The sequence below is a fragment of the Mixophyes fleayi genome, chromosome 6 (assembly GCF_038048845.1).
Source record: "Mixophyes fleayi isolate aMixFle1 chromosome 6, aMixFle1.hap1, whole genome shotgun sequence".
In the NCBI taxonomy this organism is placed as follows: Eukaryota; Metazoa; Chordata; class Amphibia; order Anura; family Limnodynastidae; genus Mixophyes; species Mixophyes fleayi.
The window spans coordinates 170,123,988-170,143,416 of NC_134407.1; the positions used below are offsets into that span (position 1 = coordinate 170,123,988).

Genomic DNA, 19,429 nt, shown 5'->3' on the forward strand with positions numbered 1-19,429 from the left:
ACCTAACTATATTCCTTCATTTTTCTTGCAGGCATTTACAAAAAAACAAGAAAGGAAAAACTCTGTTCTCAACTTAAGTTTTAGGACCAGACTTGGGAAAGAAGAATCTGGATTCTTTTCATCCCTTCTTTGTGGATACATCACAGTCTCCTCCCCCTTCTGAGATATCCTCAGCCAGCTAAAAAGTCAGCCTGAAGCCCCCCTTTCCACGTTAACAAAAATTCCTTTATAACCAGAGTCTTGTCACTGAATGAAAGAACACAGGAGAGGAAGTAGAAGCATCAGAGTGGAGCTGCAGTACAACAGTTGGTCTCCTGCAAATATGATTTATAATAGCCTTGTAGTTTGGTTACAGTTTCTAATCCTGTGTGTATCCTCTGATTCCGGACCCTTAGAAGATGTAATTATAGACAGATATGATGTCCCAAAAATCTGTCCGAGAGAAGTGCAAATGGGAGATTTTGTAAGATACCATTACAACGGGACTCTTAAGGATGGACAAAAATTTGATGCCAGGTACTCCACACCTTTTAATTTATACATTTTTTGTTTTATCTTATCTTTTTGCTATAGTGTTACAGAAATGTTCTTTGTATATGACAGATATAAACTTTCAAATGCTTTAAGAGGTAGTAGTAACACACAGATTTAAACCTGCCAGGCATATAACAGTGCTGGAAAGAGTGTTAGTTTTTGGAGCTGAGTGTTGGAAGACTCAGAGGAGAGATGACAAAGCACTCCCCTAAAGGTAGTGGATATATGGATCAGTCACCCATTTGAGATGGCCACAGAATTCTACTAATATATTATTACAGTTTAATAGACCTAGGTATAATTAAGAATAAGGCCTGATGTCTTTACGGGGAAGGGGGAAGTTGGGTGGGGCAAAGGTATTATATTTCCAAGTAAAATAACCTTATTACATTATTAACAAGACAGGGCAGGCAGTGTGTGTGTGTGTTTTCTTGTGCATCAAATCGAATTCTGTTTACACACTAGTTCTTATTTCTGCATTAGTATGCTACATTGTTAATGTTTTAAACATTTTGTAATAAAGTGTCTAGTGTGTGTTTACAATATAATTTGTTTAACCTTAAGGAAACTAAAATAGGTATTTAACCTCTTGCATGTAAATCAAGGGAGAAAGCTAAACTTCTGGTAGAGAAATCAATAGGGTTTTATTTGTATTTATATTTATCCTTTTAGTACGTCCATGTAGGGACTTGTATACCTTAAATCTCAGTGTATGTCCCATTATTGGTATTACAGTTTACTTTTTGGGAAGCACTGCAACATATGTTGGTGTTTTAGAAAACACAAATAAAAACAATAGCGAAAATGACATGTCATGAACGACAGGGTATATGAAGTCTTGTCTTGTAAAGTTCTAGTCGATGGACGATCCAGTTGGTACACCGGTTTCTAAAGTGTGTTAGATTGCCTTTGTTCCTGATTTTTACCTCCCCCTCAACCCTCCTCTCCCCTCTTTACAGCCCACCTCCACAGCATACTATAATGGATTGATTCAGTAGCTACAGTGTTATGCTGTAACACTGTAAGGCTATGCAGCTGGATGTAAGAAAGGCGTGCATGTGTATTGGGTGGGAGTCAGGCCCTCTATTTGTAGACGTGGCTGTGCCAAGCATTGCCTGCAGCACAGAGTCATTAAAGATATCAAGTTTCAAGATTTTTGTTCTGCCCTATATGAGATAAGCTTATCTAATCTCTGTGTTTCATTTTGTTCTTGATTTAAATAAAAAAAATAAAAAAATCCTATATCACTTATCTTGCTCTACAGCTATCCTGGATAAGGAGAAAATTTATTTTCTTCTGTACAATTTAGCAATCTGCTGTAAGTGTGTATTTAGGAACAATATAGGCTTGATGCAGAGTTGGCCGCAATTGCTCCCCAAATTGCAGGAGCAAATAGTTTGCAATTAAAAATTGCAGCCATATGCAAAGCTACAACTATGGCGACATATCTGCAAGTCTGCGCCACAACATATGCGCATGGGGTATGCCAGGCATACATAACATACACTTACGAACATATTTATAACCATTTATTTTGTTTGCAACATGCGTATACGCTATTAACCATCAATAAAACAAGACAATTCCCCCTCTCGCATAAACGGGGGAAAAAAATTGCTCAAACACCCACCCAAAAGTATTATATATGCACGTGCAATGAAGAAAGCACCCAGCAGTGTTAGCCGAGCATTCACAAACAGCCTATGGCAAGTGGTTTGATATTGCATGCATGCGCCAGCCCATTGCACATGATCAGTAAAGCAAAACAGGGGCTCCAAAGCGATAAGTAACTATTATTGCTCTGGATAATATTTGCCAACTCGCCATCATAAACATACCACCTCGCTACATCTAGTCTATAGCAATATATGGTATTCAGTGACTATGGAAAAAAGCAGAGCTTATTTAAGTAATAGACCTCACAAGTTCACACATCATCATCATCATCATCTATTTGTATAGCGCCACTGATTCTGCAGCGCTGTACAGAGAACTCCTTCACATCAGTCACTGCCCCATTGGAGCTTACAGTCTAAATTCCCTAACATACACACATAGAGAGAGAGACTAGGGTCAATTTTTTTTGATAGCAGCCAATTAATCTACTAGTATGTTTTTGGAGTGTGGGAGGAAACTGTAGCACCCAGAGGAAACCCACGCAAACACAGGGAGAACATACAAACTCCACACAGATAAGACCATAGTCAGGAATTGAACTCATGACCCCAGCGCTGTGAGGCAGAAGTGCTAATCACTAAGCCACCGTGCCTAAGGAAGTGATGGAAGTGATGGGCCATAGGCGACCCAGAGAGCCTTTACATGCGGCCCTCCACCAGCTGCTCCTGATCTGACTTATTCGCTACTTTTGTTATAAAGCAGACTATAAAATTGAAGGGAAGCAGATGACTTCTGCATCACGTGACCTCTGCACAACACAGGGACGACACGCATGAAGCTGGAGGAGGAGGGTGCGCAGTGTGCTCTGCACCGCATGCTCTCCATTATTCCAATGCAGGTTCCAGCTGTAACAGTATGTATAAGTGGGAGAGGCCTGAGAAGTATGCAAGGGGCATGTGGGGGGGAGGTCTGATGGGCATATAAGTGACATGTTATGAGGTCTGATGGGCATGTAAGTGACATGTGGTGAGGTTTGTGGGGCATGTGGGGAGGTCTGAATGGCTAGTTAGGGGCATGTGGAGAGGTCTGTGTAGCATGAGGGTAGAGTTTCAGAGTACTTTTGGGAGTCTGAGTGCATGTAGATTTTGTGGCTAGTGGGTGGTGTGAGTGGCATTTTGGAGCAAGTGATGGGCAAACAGTAGCATTTTGGAGCACGTGAGGGGCATGTGGAGACAGTTTTAGGATGAGTGATGTGAGCATGCCAAGGTTGTCTTTGGGCTACTTTTTAATTCCTGAAATTAAGGGTAATGTGCGTCCCTCTTAGAGGTTGGAGGGTCGCACATATGGCCCATGGAATATATTGGGTTTTCCCATCATTGGCCTATGGCATCTTCACAACAGACAAACCTGTCAGAATGACTTCTCGGGTGGACTTAAAATGCGTAATTTACCTCAGACAAATCTGAAGAACTTAATTCTAGAGAAACTCAATGTGTGCAAACAAATGTGATACTATATAAACTACTCCCATCATCATCATCATTTATTTATATAGCGCCACTAATTCCGCAGCGCTGTACAGAGAACTCAGTCCCTGCCCCATTGGAGCTTACAGTCTAAATTCCCTAACATACATGCACAGACAGAGAGAGAGACTAGGGTCAATTTGATAGCAGCCAATTCACCTACCAGTATGTTTGTGGAGTGTGGGAGGAAACCGGAGCACCCAGAGGAAACCCACGCAAACACGGGGTGAACATACAAACTCCTCACAGATAAGGCCATGGTCGGGAATTGAAGTCATGACTCTGGTGCTGTGAGGCAGAAGTGCTAACCAATTAGCCACCGTGCTGCCATGTATCATGTGATATTTCGGACATTTGATGGTCATTTTTAAAGAATGAATCTAAAGGAAAAATATACAATAATAATATTTTTAAATAGGTTTTCACACTAAGGGCATTGAGCTAGGAGTAAATCCAGCTCGAAGGTGCCATTTTACTCCTTGGCAAAAACCAGGTTGTGCTCTGGGGGGAGGGGGGATTTGACACGAGGCATGTCCTAGCTCAAATATAAATCTAAAGCTGTCCCATATTTGTGTGCTACATGCAACATTTTCTTAGAATGAAAAAAACCCCTTTTATTTACACCCCCTGCATCATAAAATGATTTGTTTAGATACAAATTTGTACCCTTTAGCTGGATTTGCTCCTAACCCTAAATGAGTCCCTGAATGTTAATACAACCAAATTCCCTTCCTCTGTAATAATAGTACTTTGGTGGCAACCATCCTCTGAGCTCCCCTTAGTGATTGTACTTGGCAGGGTGCCAGCCCTCGCATATATGTGGGACCTCAGGAGATCACCTTTAGTGCTGCTCAGATCTCAACAGAGGTCACATGTATATGTGAGTGCTGGGACTCTGCTAAGTACGATGAATGATGGGGGTTCACAGGGAGGATCTCACGGGGTTTGGTTACATTAACTGTTAAAGTGAAAAGAATCCATTAACATGTACCTTTATTACAAGCACCTTTAAAATGTATTTACTTTTAATTAATGACACAATAAAAGGACATTATTATAGAGCACAATTAAAATAGTCAACCAATTCCATCTTCACTGGTGGTCTATTTTCTTAACAAATCATTGTGAAAAAAATATTTTTAATGAATAAAGATTATTTCTACTCTGTAAAGACATTTTAATGAAAATATGGTGTAAAAATGCATAGTCATACCATGGCACTAAATCACATTTTCAGAATCCTCGACTGTCATAGAAAATCCCGCTATTAATTAGTATCTGAGTCCTCCATTTTGTGTAACTTTCCTTGTTGTCAGTTGCCTTTCATGGTGTCATATTTGACTTCAATCATACAATTTAAGTGCAAATTTGTATGCTTTATGGTCTGCAATGAAACATGCCGCTCCACCAGCGCAAAAGAAAATGTCTTCTCACTATGGCATCATGTGTAGGTATATTTGGATTGGCGCAAAGATGTTTTTTGGACACACCATTTTGTCATACTTGCCAACCTTTTGCCAACAAAGGGGGCGGGGCCAAAAGGATGCGATTCATTGCGAATCGCGTCATTTTGACAGCAAGAGGCCGTTCGCGAGATATTTGCCTGCTCTCTCTGGAGTCCAGGAGATCTACCTGAATTTCGGGAGTCTCCCGGACATTCCGGGAGAGTTAGCAAGTATGCATTTTGTTTCATCTATAAATTCCCTTGTATTAATAACATAGGTGGTACTGGTTTTATACAATCTGCTCTGGAAAGCTTATAAATTGCGGTACTTTGTAAATGCTTGTGTAGTGATAGAAATTACAAGGTAGCAGCATCTCCTAATATTCAAAGAAATCTTCTTGGTCAAGAGGGGATATGGGTACCTGTAACACCCCCCACCCCTCATCCTATGTGCATACTCTGAGTATATTGTCATTAGATTAAATAGCCTGGCATACTCTCATTGCCAAGAATGGTAAGGGAACTTCAAGATGATTATGAAAGAATGCAAGAGCTATGAGTGGTGAGCGTGTAAAAACCTGAATATACTGTACATATTCACATCACCAGAACATGTTCAGACCTATAACACCCTCCATGCAATAGATCTACAGGGGATTACAATATGATAGCCTCTTGTGTGACCTTCAGCTCAACATATGCTCTAGGGTCAACAGCATATATCTCTGAAGGTAGGGGCAGGATAGACAATGTAAATCTGTGAAAATGCTAATTAACATGTACATACTGGTCTGTCCCCTGACTCATACAGTACAGTGAAGAGAAGATCAAATTAAAGAGATAATGACTTAAGATAACTAGTTTTCATTAGATCTCACAGTAGTCTCTTTTTATGTATTCTATATTTGTATATATTAAGGAGCTACTTACAGAAGTTACATAGATGAACGTTTTAGGATCTTGTTCAAGAGATAAATGACGTTGTATTTTTTTTTTTACATTTTTTTAAATTATTTTCCACAAGTTAATAGTCATCGTACAAACATTGTTTTGGGACACACAGAATTATCACATGTTGATAAGTGAAAAATAATGAGAGACATAAGATATTCAAATAATATTAACAGAATGGAACAACATTAATGTCATAACTTATTCAAGAGGGAAGACAAGGGGTGGAAGAGTGAGGGCTGGTTAAGTACTTGCTATTGTTTGCTTCATTTTTAGGTAGGTGCAATGAAAATTGGGGAGACATTGTCTATATTCTATGTGGAAGACAATCCTTTCTCCTGTTCAAATCTACTGTACAATAGAAAGTCTATTGATGGTGAAAGCTGGGAGCCACGATCAGTGTAATACAGTAGCATCCAATCAGACCTTTGCTTTCATTGTCTAACTGGCTTCTGTAGCTCAACACACAATTTACAACTAAATTCATTGCTATTATATCTGCTCTAATGGGGGATTACTTCATAAAACTGTGCAAAGAGCAATAATGTGCTGTACCAATCATAAATCAGCTTTTAGCAATCTAGTTTATCCAGACTAATGAAAGCTAATACCTGGTTTGGTATGTGTTGCTCCACATTCTCAGATTGGCAACATAGGTTTAACACTTTTGGCAATTGGACCATACTGATCTACACCACTACATTCACATTACCTGACCCTCCCCCTAAAAAAAAAAATGCAGATCCCCTCCACTTTTAGTTGCTGTGCTTTATGACCATCCTGCCAAAATTAGGACCATTGAAATTATTTATATGTCAATCATGTCAACAATTGGGACTCATTAGGCTGCTCCACTTTTGGGCGCAAAAAACCCATAACAAAATCAAAACTGTTGGCAGGTATGTTTTTTGTACCATCTTATCAAATGAGCCCATAATGCTTGTTGCAAGCTTGCTAATAAAGGTAAGTACTGTTTTTAAAATATTTCAAATCATGTTCAGTAATACAAATTCTTCCATTACTGTAGCATACAGAATGTCAATAGTTATGGCATCATGCCATATACGTAAATAAACATAACCTAATTCTGGTGTCTCTCGTCTCCATGCAGTTACGACAGAGGGATTGCCGTAGCAGGATATGTTGGAGTGGGACGTCTTATCACAGGTTTGGACAGAGGCATTCTGGGTATGTGTGTGAACGAGAGAAGAAAGCTAGTTGTACCCCCACATCTGGGATATGGAAGCATAGGAGTGCGTAAGTACAATCTATGATTAGCATGCTTTTTTTTAAAATTGTATCTCTTATCTGTAGTTCACTACCTTTTGGGCATTATATATCTTAGTTTAATAATACATATCTAACCATGGGATAAAATATCTGGCATCCAACTTGATATCTTGGCAAATTTATTTATTCAACTTTCTATAGCACATGCTAATATGTCGGTATTTACTATTCTGATAACCCTTACATACGCATTTCCCAATTACACAAAAGAAAACAAGGTTTTTATAGTTCCCGTAATCCTTCACTGTTTCTTTTCCAGCCGGGATGATACCAGCCGATGCTACACTCTACTTTGACATCATTTTGGTAGACGTTTGGAACAAAAAAGATGAGGTGCAGATCACAACTCTAGAGAAACCCAGCCAATGTAACAGGACGGTTCTGGACACTGACTTTGTCAGATATCATTATAATGGCACTCTCTTGGATGGAACATTCTTTGACTCAAGGTAAAAGCCAAGTTGTTAGCTTTCGTCTCTTCAAGTACTTTCACCTGCTTAAATTCTTGACATTTACAACCTACAACATAGGTTGTTTGTATATTGGTGATTCTTCATTACTCAAATGATAAGACTATGTTACCAAGTTCCCTCATAGCTTGCAAGTAGAAATATGAAGACCTTTTCAATCTCTATTAATTAATTTATTATAGCATCTTGTGGGTCTGCATTCAATATTCCCATGATCAGTTCAGAAAGTTTTTTTTTATCGTCATGTATAATGACATGGCAAAATATTAAATCTCTCCATGACTGAGTAAAGCAATTCAATTTATATAACTATTACTTTTCCCTATAGCTACAGTCGTTCTAGCACATATGATACGTACGTGGGATCAGGATGGCTAATTAAAGGCATGGATCAAGGTCTATTGGGCATGTGTGCTGGAGAGACAAGGAAAGTCATCGTCCCACCATATTTGGGCTACGGAGAAAAGGGATATGGTAATTATTCTAAATGGTCATATTTAGAAATTCATTAAAGATATGTCCTCTGTGTTAGAAATAGTCTAAATGTGCCTTTTATTAAACAGTTCTGACATTATTTTCTATTATCCTTAATTTAGTGCTAACAGTTCTGTACTGTACAATCAGAAAATAATATTTAGGCCCTACCTCAGTAGAGTTTGTAGTCTAATGTATGTACCACAGGCACAATGACGTAAGTCCACACCAGGGCAAAGTTTAGCTGCCACAGTGCATAATGTGTGACACAAAATTGTAATCCAAAACCATAACATCCTGAAGTGAAAACCCCTCCAATGTGTCATGTTATGTAACCCAAACGCAAACTAGGGGGTAAATGTATCAAGCTGCGATTTTCCGCCAAGTTTGAAAAGTGGAGATGTTGCCTATAGCAACCAATCAGATTCTAGTTATCATTTATTTAGTACATTCTACAAAATGGTAGCTAGAATCTGGTTGCTGTAGGCAACATCTCCACTTTTCAAACCCGCTGGAAAATCGCAGCTTGATACATTTACCCCCAGTAGTGAATGGTCCTAATCCTACAACAAGGATATCCTCTGTAGTTTGCTCCAGCTTGTAAGTAAAATTGTGAGTGAGGTCAGGTGACCTGAAAAATTACAAATCCTTGTGGCTGTGCTACAACTGCATATCTTAACTGTTTCTTGAGTGTCAGGAGTGATGCAGACAAATAATGTATATTTGGACCTATCCGATTCATTTATAATTGAACAGTAAATAGCTAGAGTTCTTCCAAGGCTGTGACATTAGTGGCTGCCGTTTATACCCACCACTACTAGTGCTTGCCAACTGGAGCACAAGTAGTTGTCACAAGAAGGAGTAATTCCATAAAAACAACTTGGACCAAATATGAAATAAGAGTTTCAATTTTATTGTCATATTCTATTAAGTTATGTCAATGAAACTATACGCTAATGAAGTTGAAAATAGGTGTGGATTAGATTTTTTTTTAATAGAATTACAGCATACAGTTTCAATACAAAATAAATAAACTATGCTAAAAATGATGCCTATACTGATGGAGGTGTTCACAGTTAAGACTTTTTTTTTTTTTGTAAAATATCCCATTGCCCCTCTTTTTATAAATATTTTTTATACAATAAGCCCAAAGATTTGAACATGAGAAGGAGATGTGCTAAACATTAAGGGAATAGCTTGAAATTGGTTGACATGGCTAGTTGAGGGATATTTGGAATGATGCTAGGAAAAAATGGCAGAGTAAGATTGAAAAGTTTTCCAATTGTCTGTAACAATTTGGCTTTTTCTCCTGTTTTTTTTGTCCTCTTTCTAGGAACAATCATACCACCACACGCCTCCCTGGTGTTCCATGTTCTTCTGATAGACTTTCACAACCCCAAAGATGGGATTACTCTGCAGAACCAAGTTATCCCCCAGGCCTGTCAGCGCAAGGCTGTTACAGGAGACTATGTCCGTTACCACTACAATGGCACCCTCATGAACGGAGTCTTGTTTGATTCCAGGTAAATTTCATATGTGATCATAATAATTCTTGCAAACCATGACAAGGTTGAGAAAATATCACTGAGCAATAGTTGGCACCAATGTAATCTTGCTTATCAAACCGCTCCTTTAGGATTTTATTTTGTTTGATCCCAATTGTAAACCGTGTAGTATGCTGGTGCTATATAAATAAATGTTAATAATACTGATGGAAAAGGGTGGACCTGTCATTGGACCTTGTAGTAGCTTTTGCCATGTATATCACCAAGATGGATAAGCATGGAAAAGTCTAGTTGTTATATCTAACATGTTGTTTTATCCTTCTCTTCAGCTACTCTAGAAATACAACATACAACACATACATTGGAATGGGGTATATTATCCCAGGTATGGATGCCGGCCTACAAGGTGTCTGCATAGGGGAGTGGAGGCAAATAGTCATCCCACCTCACCTTGGTTATGGGGAGAATGGCGTAGGTAAGTGACTATTATTATGTGTACATCCATATCTCATTTAGTGCATGTGTTCAGATTCATTGGAATATCATATCTCCACCTTTCTAACTTAGTGGGTGATATCATGTTAATGACAGTATGTGCATATTCAAGGTTGCAGTACAAGCTACATATTTGGTAATATTGTAAACTATTTCCAGGGACATTTTGATTTTGAGTAGGTGCACAGAGGCACGCCACATGTGGTACATTGTCAGTGATCCTTCATGCACTATAGCCACCTATACACATGTAAAGTCCAATAATTAAGTAGACATGGTATACACATAATCCATTATGCAGAGTAAGATTAATTGTATTGTGCAGTTTATCAATGTGAAAAAAATCATCTCATTTATAATTATGGATTAAGTGCAACCAGCTCCCACAATTAATGTGGACTCGCTGACCAATGGTTTGAGAACCAAGAGCCTACTCCATTTGTTGGGACTAGTAGATAACTACTTATCTACACATAGTTTCCATCTGATCATTACTGGACTTTACTAGAACGCAGCCCCATTATCCTCACCCTCAATTTTCCACTTGGATCACTATCCTATTGTATCTTTTTTTGTTAAACATTAAATGTAATTTATAATTTAATTTAATTGTATTAGTTTGCTGTCAAAATACTGTTAAAGCTTATTTATTCATTACATCCCCCTTTACCCATCATTTTTTAATGTGCTACTACCAGTGTTTTCCAACCTTAAGACATGTTTTCATGCAATAACATCTTGACCCTCTCTATGCTATTATTATTATACTTTATCCAATTTCAATTCCTACAAATTACCATGTGATTGGCACACAGCCACTGAACATTTGGGACCAACCCTTATCTAGGACATTCAAACACTAAATACTACTATAAAATATATACACCTATATATTTTTCCTCTACCTAAGTACTAGTCCCATAATATTATTATTATTTTTTTATTTCTTTTTATGTTGTCGAAAGGGCTACATGACATGACTCCTCCCTACTACCTGAGCGCTGGTCCCATTATTTTTACCTCGCCAGATAAGTCTGCATATTTTTGTTCTTGGAAATTGAGTTTATATGATCTATATGTCTGCTCATAGCATAAGCTCTGAAAACCCTGTGGGCGCATACCAGCTCAAGTATGTAACAAACTCTGTGTTTACATTGACAACTATATGCAGGCAAACAGATCATGTAAGTGGCGGGTATACAAAGCACCTGTCAATAGCCTTCATTCAATAGTTCTGGAGTAAAACTGAACAAGTATCTGTCTACGTCAAGATATTCTGTATCATGCAAATGGTTTAGACTTTGGTAGAAACTATTATTGCTATGTAGCAGAGGTTGGTGCGTTGTGGCCCTCTAACTACTGAAAAAAATAAAGTATGTAAGATCTTCACGCCTTCTGTAGTAGAGTTTTAACCCAGTATTTTGTTGACCACAGTCTATAGGCACTAATATATTCATCCAAAGACCATTTATGGCGCAGCTCCTACCCAATGTTACCTGTTTTTGTTTTTTTAATATAAATGTTATTTCTTTTCACTAGGGGATAGTATTCCTGGATCTGCTGTGCTGATTTTCAATGTCCATGTGATTGACTTCCACAATCCAAAGGACTCTGTAGATATCGAAGTGACCTACAAACCAGAGGAGTGCAATGTTACCACCAAAAAGGGTGACTTCATCATGTATCACTATAACTGCTCCCTGCTGGATGGAACCTTGCTATTCTCATCGTGAGTACCTCTAACCATCCAACTGGCCATACCTGACCAGGGACAATTTATCTTTGTAGTTTTAAACTCCAAGCATAATTCTTTCATCCACACTTAATACTTCATACCGTTCTTACAGAACCATAGATGTTACCTATTTAATCCTTGAGGTCTTAATCTGCTTACATATTTACTACTTACTTTGTACTCTGACTGAATTAACCAAAGTTCAATTAAAGGAGTTTTGGGTGAAGTACATCATTGATGGTCCACTTCCATGGGACCACCACAGTTTGCTCAATATAGCATGGTACCAGTAATCAGTGACCTCTGCGGGACAGCATCTGTAACAATATGTACAAGTACAAGGAGGGTTCCAATGCACAGGCTTTAAAGGACAGACTTTTAAATTGGATTAGTACCAATCAGGATGGCATTTCTACCCATCCTGAACAAGCTGTCCAGCAGGGATCCCTGGTCACCCTAAGTACTATTTGGCTGTTATATTAAGCAAATGATGACGCTCCTTGCAGAGGGACCCACCAGCGTTCCAGCTAAAGGCGAGAATAATGGTGGTAAGGGTAAAAAAAACTACTTTAATTAAATCTCAGGAAAAGCAGTCTTATTCCTATGTGCCAGGTGGACATTTCTGCAACACCATTACATTATCATTCCAATGGCGATAGAAGTGGCTTGCCTGTTAAACGATGTTAACAATTCTTTATGTTCCAGGCAGGATTTTGAAAATCCACAGCAGGTCTCTGTGGGAATGAATAAAGTTATAGATGGTCTGGATATGGGTCTGCTGGGAATGTGTGTTGGAGAGAGGAGGACGGTCATTGTGCCACCCCATCTGGGACACGGAGAGAGTGGAGGTGAGTGTTCTCCTTTTATTGTTCTTGAGAAAGGCTAGGAATTAGACAATCTAAAAAGCTTTGGAAAGGCCGTGATACTTAAATGCATAGATACTACATGGAAAAAAAAATATTTTCAATATTAGAGCAAGGCAAGTATAAGAGCATGAACGCTATAATTCACCTTTCACCTGGTCAATGAGAGATTAATATTCAGTCATTATAGGAGCTAATGCCTGTATTACTATAGTGTAACATGAACCACAACTGATTTCCTGTATAGTGATATAATGACAACTATGTGGTATTATTAATGATGCCCACATACATTGCAATATGATCATTTGGCTGGAGTGGCCAAGGCACTAGCTCAGTGACCAGGTTGGCCACACATGCGTTGGTGGATGGGTGCCATTGTTCAAACTACTTTTCTGAAATAACTGCTGAAATCCAACTTTTGACTGTGTACAGTAATTGCTAATTGCACATACTGTTCACTGGTTGGTAAATTTGTAGAGGGCAACTTAAGTGGCATCACACCATTAAAATTAGTCTGATTTGGGATAATCTGTGACTATAAAGTAATTATACAGTAATCAATGTTAACTTGTTGAATTTTGAACATCTGCTTGAGCACAACACAAGTGGTGACTGCATTTCAATGAGTGTGCGTTCTGGATGATAATTCATATGGAAATCTTCAAACACCATTCCCTTTAGAATCTGAATCACCTACTAAATAAATGCATCATCCCTACCTGTTTTTGGGACAGACACCTGTATTTTGTCACATTTGGAAAAATAGGTTGGCCAGACTAGTTTATGAGCATGGTTAAGAGTATTCTCCGTACATTTGAGTTAACATGAGCTCATTTTGTTTCCTGGCTCAATAAATAGTCAAAATGTCAAAAACAGATGTTTCCAGGCCGTTCTACTTTTTAAGTATTTACCAATCGCAGTGGAACACGTCTTCTTCAAGTAGAATATTAACTGGGGGTTAGTGTTGATTTGTGGAAAAAGACTATTTTCAAACTAAGGTTGGTCTCCAAGGAGGTTTGGACTTCAGTTTGGTCTTCACAATGCCACAAACTCACAAACTGTCTGGTTATTATGTTTGGGTATTCAAATGTGCATTTCAGTTTAAATACAGACTGCTTGTTATCTCTAAAAAGTAGTTTAATGTACATGAATGCAAATAAACGCAAACTGATAAAATATGGAAGTAATTGCTTTGCAATTTACCCAATGAGTTATACAAATATTGATTTGATGCTGGGATTACTCAACGTTTTAAGCTATGCTTGTATAAACATATGCCACAAATAGATAATTGTTGACGTGGTATTTTTATGAGACCATGCTAAATGGTTTCTAGCAGCAAATCTTTGCACAACTAGGAATATTAGTATTTGAGACAGTATTCTATCTAAATGTAAAGATACAAACAATTCACATGTTGTAGAATAATGAAGACTCTAGTATACATCTAGGGGATAGTTGCATGGGCAGCACAGTGGCTTAGTGGTTAGCACTTCTGCCTTACAGCACTGGGGCCATGAGTTCAATTCCCGACCATGGCCTTATCTGTGTGGAGTTTGTATGTTCTCCCCGTGTTTGCGTGGGTTTCCTCCGGGTGCTCTGCTTTCTTCCCACACTCCAAAAACCTACTAGTAGGTTACTTGGCTGCTAACAAAATTGACTTTAGTCTGTGTGTGTGTGTGTGTGTGTGTGTGTGTTTGGGAATTTAGACTGTAAGCCCCTATGGGACTGATATGAATGAGTTCTCTGTGCAGCACTGCGGAATTAGTGGCACTATATAAATAAATGGTGATGATGATCTATTGTATCATTTAAAGGAGTAATCTGGCACACTTAAAAATGGGTGCTAAGAGCTATGATAAATTAAGTGGTGTTTTTCTTACTTCATACTTAAAGCTAAATAAATTGAATTCTTTGGGGCATATTCAATTCTCGCGTTTTTCTGCGGCGTGAAAACTATTACCGTTATTACGGTAATAGTAAGCTGGATTCCAGTCGCGAGCTGAAAAGCAGGGAGAAAACTACCGTAATAATATTTCCGTGCACTATTACCGTAATAATGGTAATAGTGCACGCGCCGTGGGATTTTTGGCTGTAACTCCAAGAACTGAATATGCCCCTTACTGTTAGTTTTATTTCTTTGACATACTTCATGACAGACGTAATGTATGGGTTAATTCCTTAGTCCGCTGACAAGGAAAAAAGGGAACACCAAGGAAGGCATATACTGTGACTAATCCTTCTATTTGGTGTCTTTGAGAATCTTCCCAAGCTGTCCTACAAAAACATAAACAAACAGCACGAGTGGGAATATCCAGCTGCCATGGAGTATTTCAAAGCAATAAAATGGACAGTAATTATTCTATTTCCTTTTAAAAACTTCATGGCAGCCGTAACGTATGGATTGTACACAAGCAATATATGAAAATGGTGGGTTAACACAATCAACAGTAGTTGCTACAAAAAAGTTTTTTTGTATTTTTTTTATTGATATTGAATCACTGTGTAAAGGATTTTCCTTCCAAATTGAGCTTCAGTTGATGCTACATCCAAAAGATAATGTCCTTTAAAGGTGTAAAGTGAGGACCACCCTGCTGTCTTGCCTAAATCTTCTGCTGAGGCCTGAGCTTTCCAAGACCAGGAGGGCGCTACCACCCTTGTGAGGTGCCAGAAGTAATAAGGGCACATTCTACATCTGTTCCTCTTGTAAGCCTCAATGACCTCTTCGATCCATCTCCACTGGTTTGCAGTACTACTTTGTCCATATATCTTTAGAAAAGGTTCCTTATACCATAATGCATGTAGTTCTCCCACTCGACTGGCAGCTGTTATTGGTACCAGAAATACCACTCTAAAAGTCAGCCATTTGAGTGATACTTCCTACAAAGGCTCAAGGGAATCAAATGTTAAAACATCTAGTATCATATTTAAATCTCAAGGTGCAGTGAAAGGCTTGATATGAGGTCTAATTATTTTTGTTGCTTTAAAAGGATAATGCAAACAAAGCCCTGGCCAATCTATCATTAAGAAAAAAAACCTGATTTTGTGGAATGGTAGCAGAAGCAGAATCAAATGAATTAGGTTTACACCACAGCATTAACGTCTTCCAAATCCTATAATAAGTTGAGGACAAATTTTGCTTTCTGGCTTTTAGAATTACCTCAATAACTTTATATGAGAACCCCTTGCATCTTGACAACAACCAATCAATTTACATGCCATCAAAGACAAGGTTATTGATTTGATATGTAGCATTTCCAGAATCAGAAGCACTGCTCTTACCTCTGCTGCTGCTTTCTTGACTTTCTGTAGCATGCAGGCAATGAGAGGAAAAGGAGGGAAGACATAGCCTAGTTGAAAGTTCCATAGAACTAAAAGACCATTTATTCCCTTCATTCTGGTATAACTGTTGGCATATGTCATCATCAGCTCTATTTGAGGGAGCCCAAATGTCTCTACTAGTTGAAAATCCTGTGCAAGACCCATTCTCCATGATGGACTTGGCATCAACTAAGATAGTCTGTTGTTTTTGCCTGCTACATGTAGCAGTGTGTGAAATTAAATTTTTCTTTTGCCCAGGTAATGACTGTGGACACTTCTGTCATCATGGTCTTCCTTCTTGTTCCACCTTAGTAGTTTATGAAAGCAACTACTGTCTAGTTATGGAAAACAATCCTGAGATGTTTGTGTCTTAAGATACAACTTTTGGAATGCTGGAGTGAACACGATCCAGATTGGTTGTGAGAGGGCACTCTCTGAACTTTAAGTCTTGGATTCTGCCAGCATCCTAGAGGCTTACTTGTTTTATTTGTAAGCCAGATGTTTTCATCTACAGAAGTTGGATTGCGATCCCACAGATTGAGTAAATGTAGTTGAAGATCTTGCATATGCCATCATGCCCAAGGAAGAACACCTACAGTGGATGAAAACCTTCCTAGCAGGCGCAGACAATTCCTTATTCTGAAATTAAAGTTGTAATTTGTAAAGTCCCAGAGTGCTTCAAGATTCAACTCGTCTTTTTTTCTCTTCTATGTGATAACTAAATGTTGAATGAAGCACCCCCTCACAATACAGTAATATATAAACATTAATAGTGAGGAAGGTCACAACCTGGTGCGGAGCCAATCCCCTTCTGCTTTAATGATGTCACTGGTTCCTAGTTGATTGATGGACTGTTTTGCATTATATATAGTAGTTTGACACAGACCACTATATATATGTAACAGGTGTACATTACGGTTACATACTCATAGGTGGTTGTAGAGAACTGAATTCACCAGAACTCAGAAAAGTGATTTACAAATGCTATGTGGAGCACACCACCAGCAATTACAGTACCAACTTCAAGTACCAGTCAGAGCAAAATTGCATCAAGATGCATGCATGGTCTTTCTACTGTCTTCACCTTTGTGTGTATGCGGTGAGTGGGTGAAGCTTTCTCTTCTGTATGTATTTGGCACCAATTTTGTTGTACATTAGATATTTATATCTGTCTAGTACTTTGGCATGTTATTCTTTATTTTATGTAGAGCTCAGAATACAGACTCGAGATTTATCGCTTGAATATTTTCTGTTTTGCTATTGCAGCTCGAGGTGTGCCTCCCAGTGCTGTAATGAAATTTGATTTAGAACTGCACCATCGGGAAGAAGGGATCCCAGAGGGTTATCTGTTTATCTGGCTTGGTGAAACTCCTGAAAACCTCTTTGAGGAAATGGACCTAAACAAGGATGGAGAGGTTCCTTTGGAAGAGGTATGTGTATCGCATACTGGGGAAAGTGTGGAGCTGCAGAGCATTTTAAGTTGCGCCAATGCACCTATTCTTCTTAGCATGCAGACTCCCCTCCTGGTGCAAAATGCTTTGCTTCTGAACTTCACACTTAATTTACTATTGCAGTCACCTATGCTGAATGAATTCATGTTAGGTTTCCAACATCCCTAATCAATTAGACCAGCCTGAGTAAATGCCTAACTTAAGTGGGAAATTTGGGTAAAGAGAATTTTGTGGCATGTTGGCAGGTCTAGCACTAGGTTTGTTTGGTCTGAGACATATATGTGCATGTCTGATGTAGCATTTTATTTTTCAAAGTACTGCCTACTATCACATGTGTGATTCTCCTATTGTAGTTTTATGTACACTGATTTGTATGTGTAGGTGTATATTTGCTTCTAGTTGAAAATGCACCAAGATGGACAAAAGGTATCTAATATAAAGTAGATGTTTATGGCCTATTACCGTCACTTGTGAAGTTGCATAAAAACCTGGCTGTCTTGCACAGTTCAAAAGGGTCTGTGGACTACATTGAAACAACACTAAATAGTTGCAGTCAGCTTGCCTTGAAGCTACTTAATATCTCTAGGTTAGCAAGTGCCAACAAATTTAAAAAGGAATATTAGACCATGGGAGGTGACTTAAACATGCACTGTAAAGGTATAGCTAAATACTATGTGGTATTTCAAAAAATTACAATGTCATGATTTTCTGTTTCCAGTTTTCCACCTTTCTGAAGGCTCAGGTAAAGGAAGGGAAGGGACGGTTTCTACCAGGAGTAGATCGGGAGAAGTCCACTGCCGACATGTTTATTAACCAGGACCGCAACAAAGATAATAAGATCACGGCAGATGAGCTGAAACTGAAGACAGAGGAGGAGTTAGAGAACATTCATGAAGAGCTATAGGAAGCTCAGTACTGACAGTAGGGAGGCAGCCAGGAAACTTTAAGAAGCCAGTCCTACTCATGATACAACCAGCCAAAAAGGGTGCTTTATGCACTTTAGTATGGGCTGTGACTTCTGAAGCTGCTTAAACCCTCTTAGAGAAAGGGAGGCTGTAACATGTTGCAGAGCAAGGTGCTACATGCACTTCTGATTGTGAGGGGATAATCTGGCAGATATGCAGAATAAAGTCCAAATTGTGAAGTTAGCGCATTATGCATTAACTCATCCTGTACTCTAAGCAGCTTTGATGGACTGCTCATCACTGCAAGAAGTGAAAGAGTCATTGCAACTTCCAGTGTCATACTGTATTTCCAATTTTTGTTTCTTTTGCCCACAGTTAGTGGGTACTGCCTCTTCATATTTTACATGATCACAAAATAGTCTATTGCTTTCTCTATTCCGAAGTGTTTCCAATCAATTTTTATCCTTCAGTGACATTGCACATAGCAGGCATCCAAAAACATCCCCATGACTGTCTCCGGAACTCCAGAAACCTACAACCGCAGATATTGTTACACAACAAGATGTAAATGTAATTATTTTTGCAATGAAAATATTGTATTAAAATAAGTGGTTGAATATGAAAATGATCTTTTTTTCTGCATGCCCAACTTTCAGCTATAATCAAGGTCATGTAGAAGTTGTTTCTTTATAGACAATGAGATTTTATTTTATTTTTTTAAACTTTTTTTTTTTATAGCATCAAAGTGAAAAACAAATATAAATAGGTTGTAAACAAAAGTGAAATCCCATCCTTCGCAGAGGAATGCAGACAGCATATACACATAAAAATAAAATAAAACTAAA

At 38.5% G+C, this 19,429-nt stretch overlaps 1 protein-coding gene across 1 annotated transcript; it reads left to right on the top strand.

The window, feature by feature from the left end:
- The first annotated feature begins 23 nt into the window (after window positions 1-23).
- On the top strand, window positions 24-19,209 carry FKBP10 (FKBP prolyl isomerase 10). Its single transcript, XM_075177168.1, has 10 exons — window positions 24-516; window positions 7,184-7,329; window positions 7,622-7,811; window positions 8,161-8,306; window positions 9,640-9,829; window positions 10,141-10,286; window positions 11,846-12,035; window positions 12,747-12,889; window positions 17,495-17,658; window positions 18,398-19,209. Exons 1-10 carry the CDS (start codon window positions 251-253, stop codon window positions 18,581-18,583), a joined length of 1,767 nt encoding a protein of 588 aa, XP_075033269.1. The 5' UTR covers window positions 24-250; the 3' UTR covers window positions 18,584-19,209.
- The last annotated feature ends 220 nt before the right edge of the window (window positions 19,210-19,429 follow it).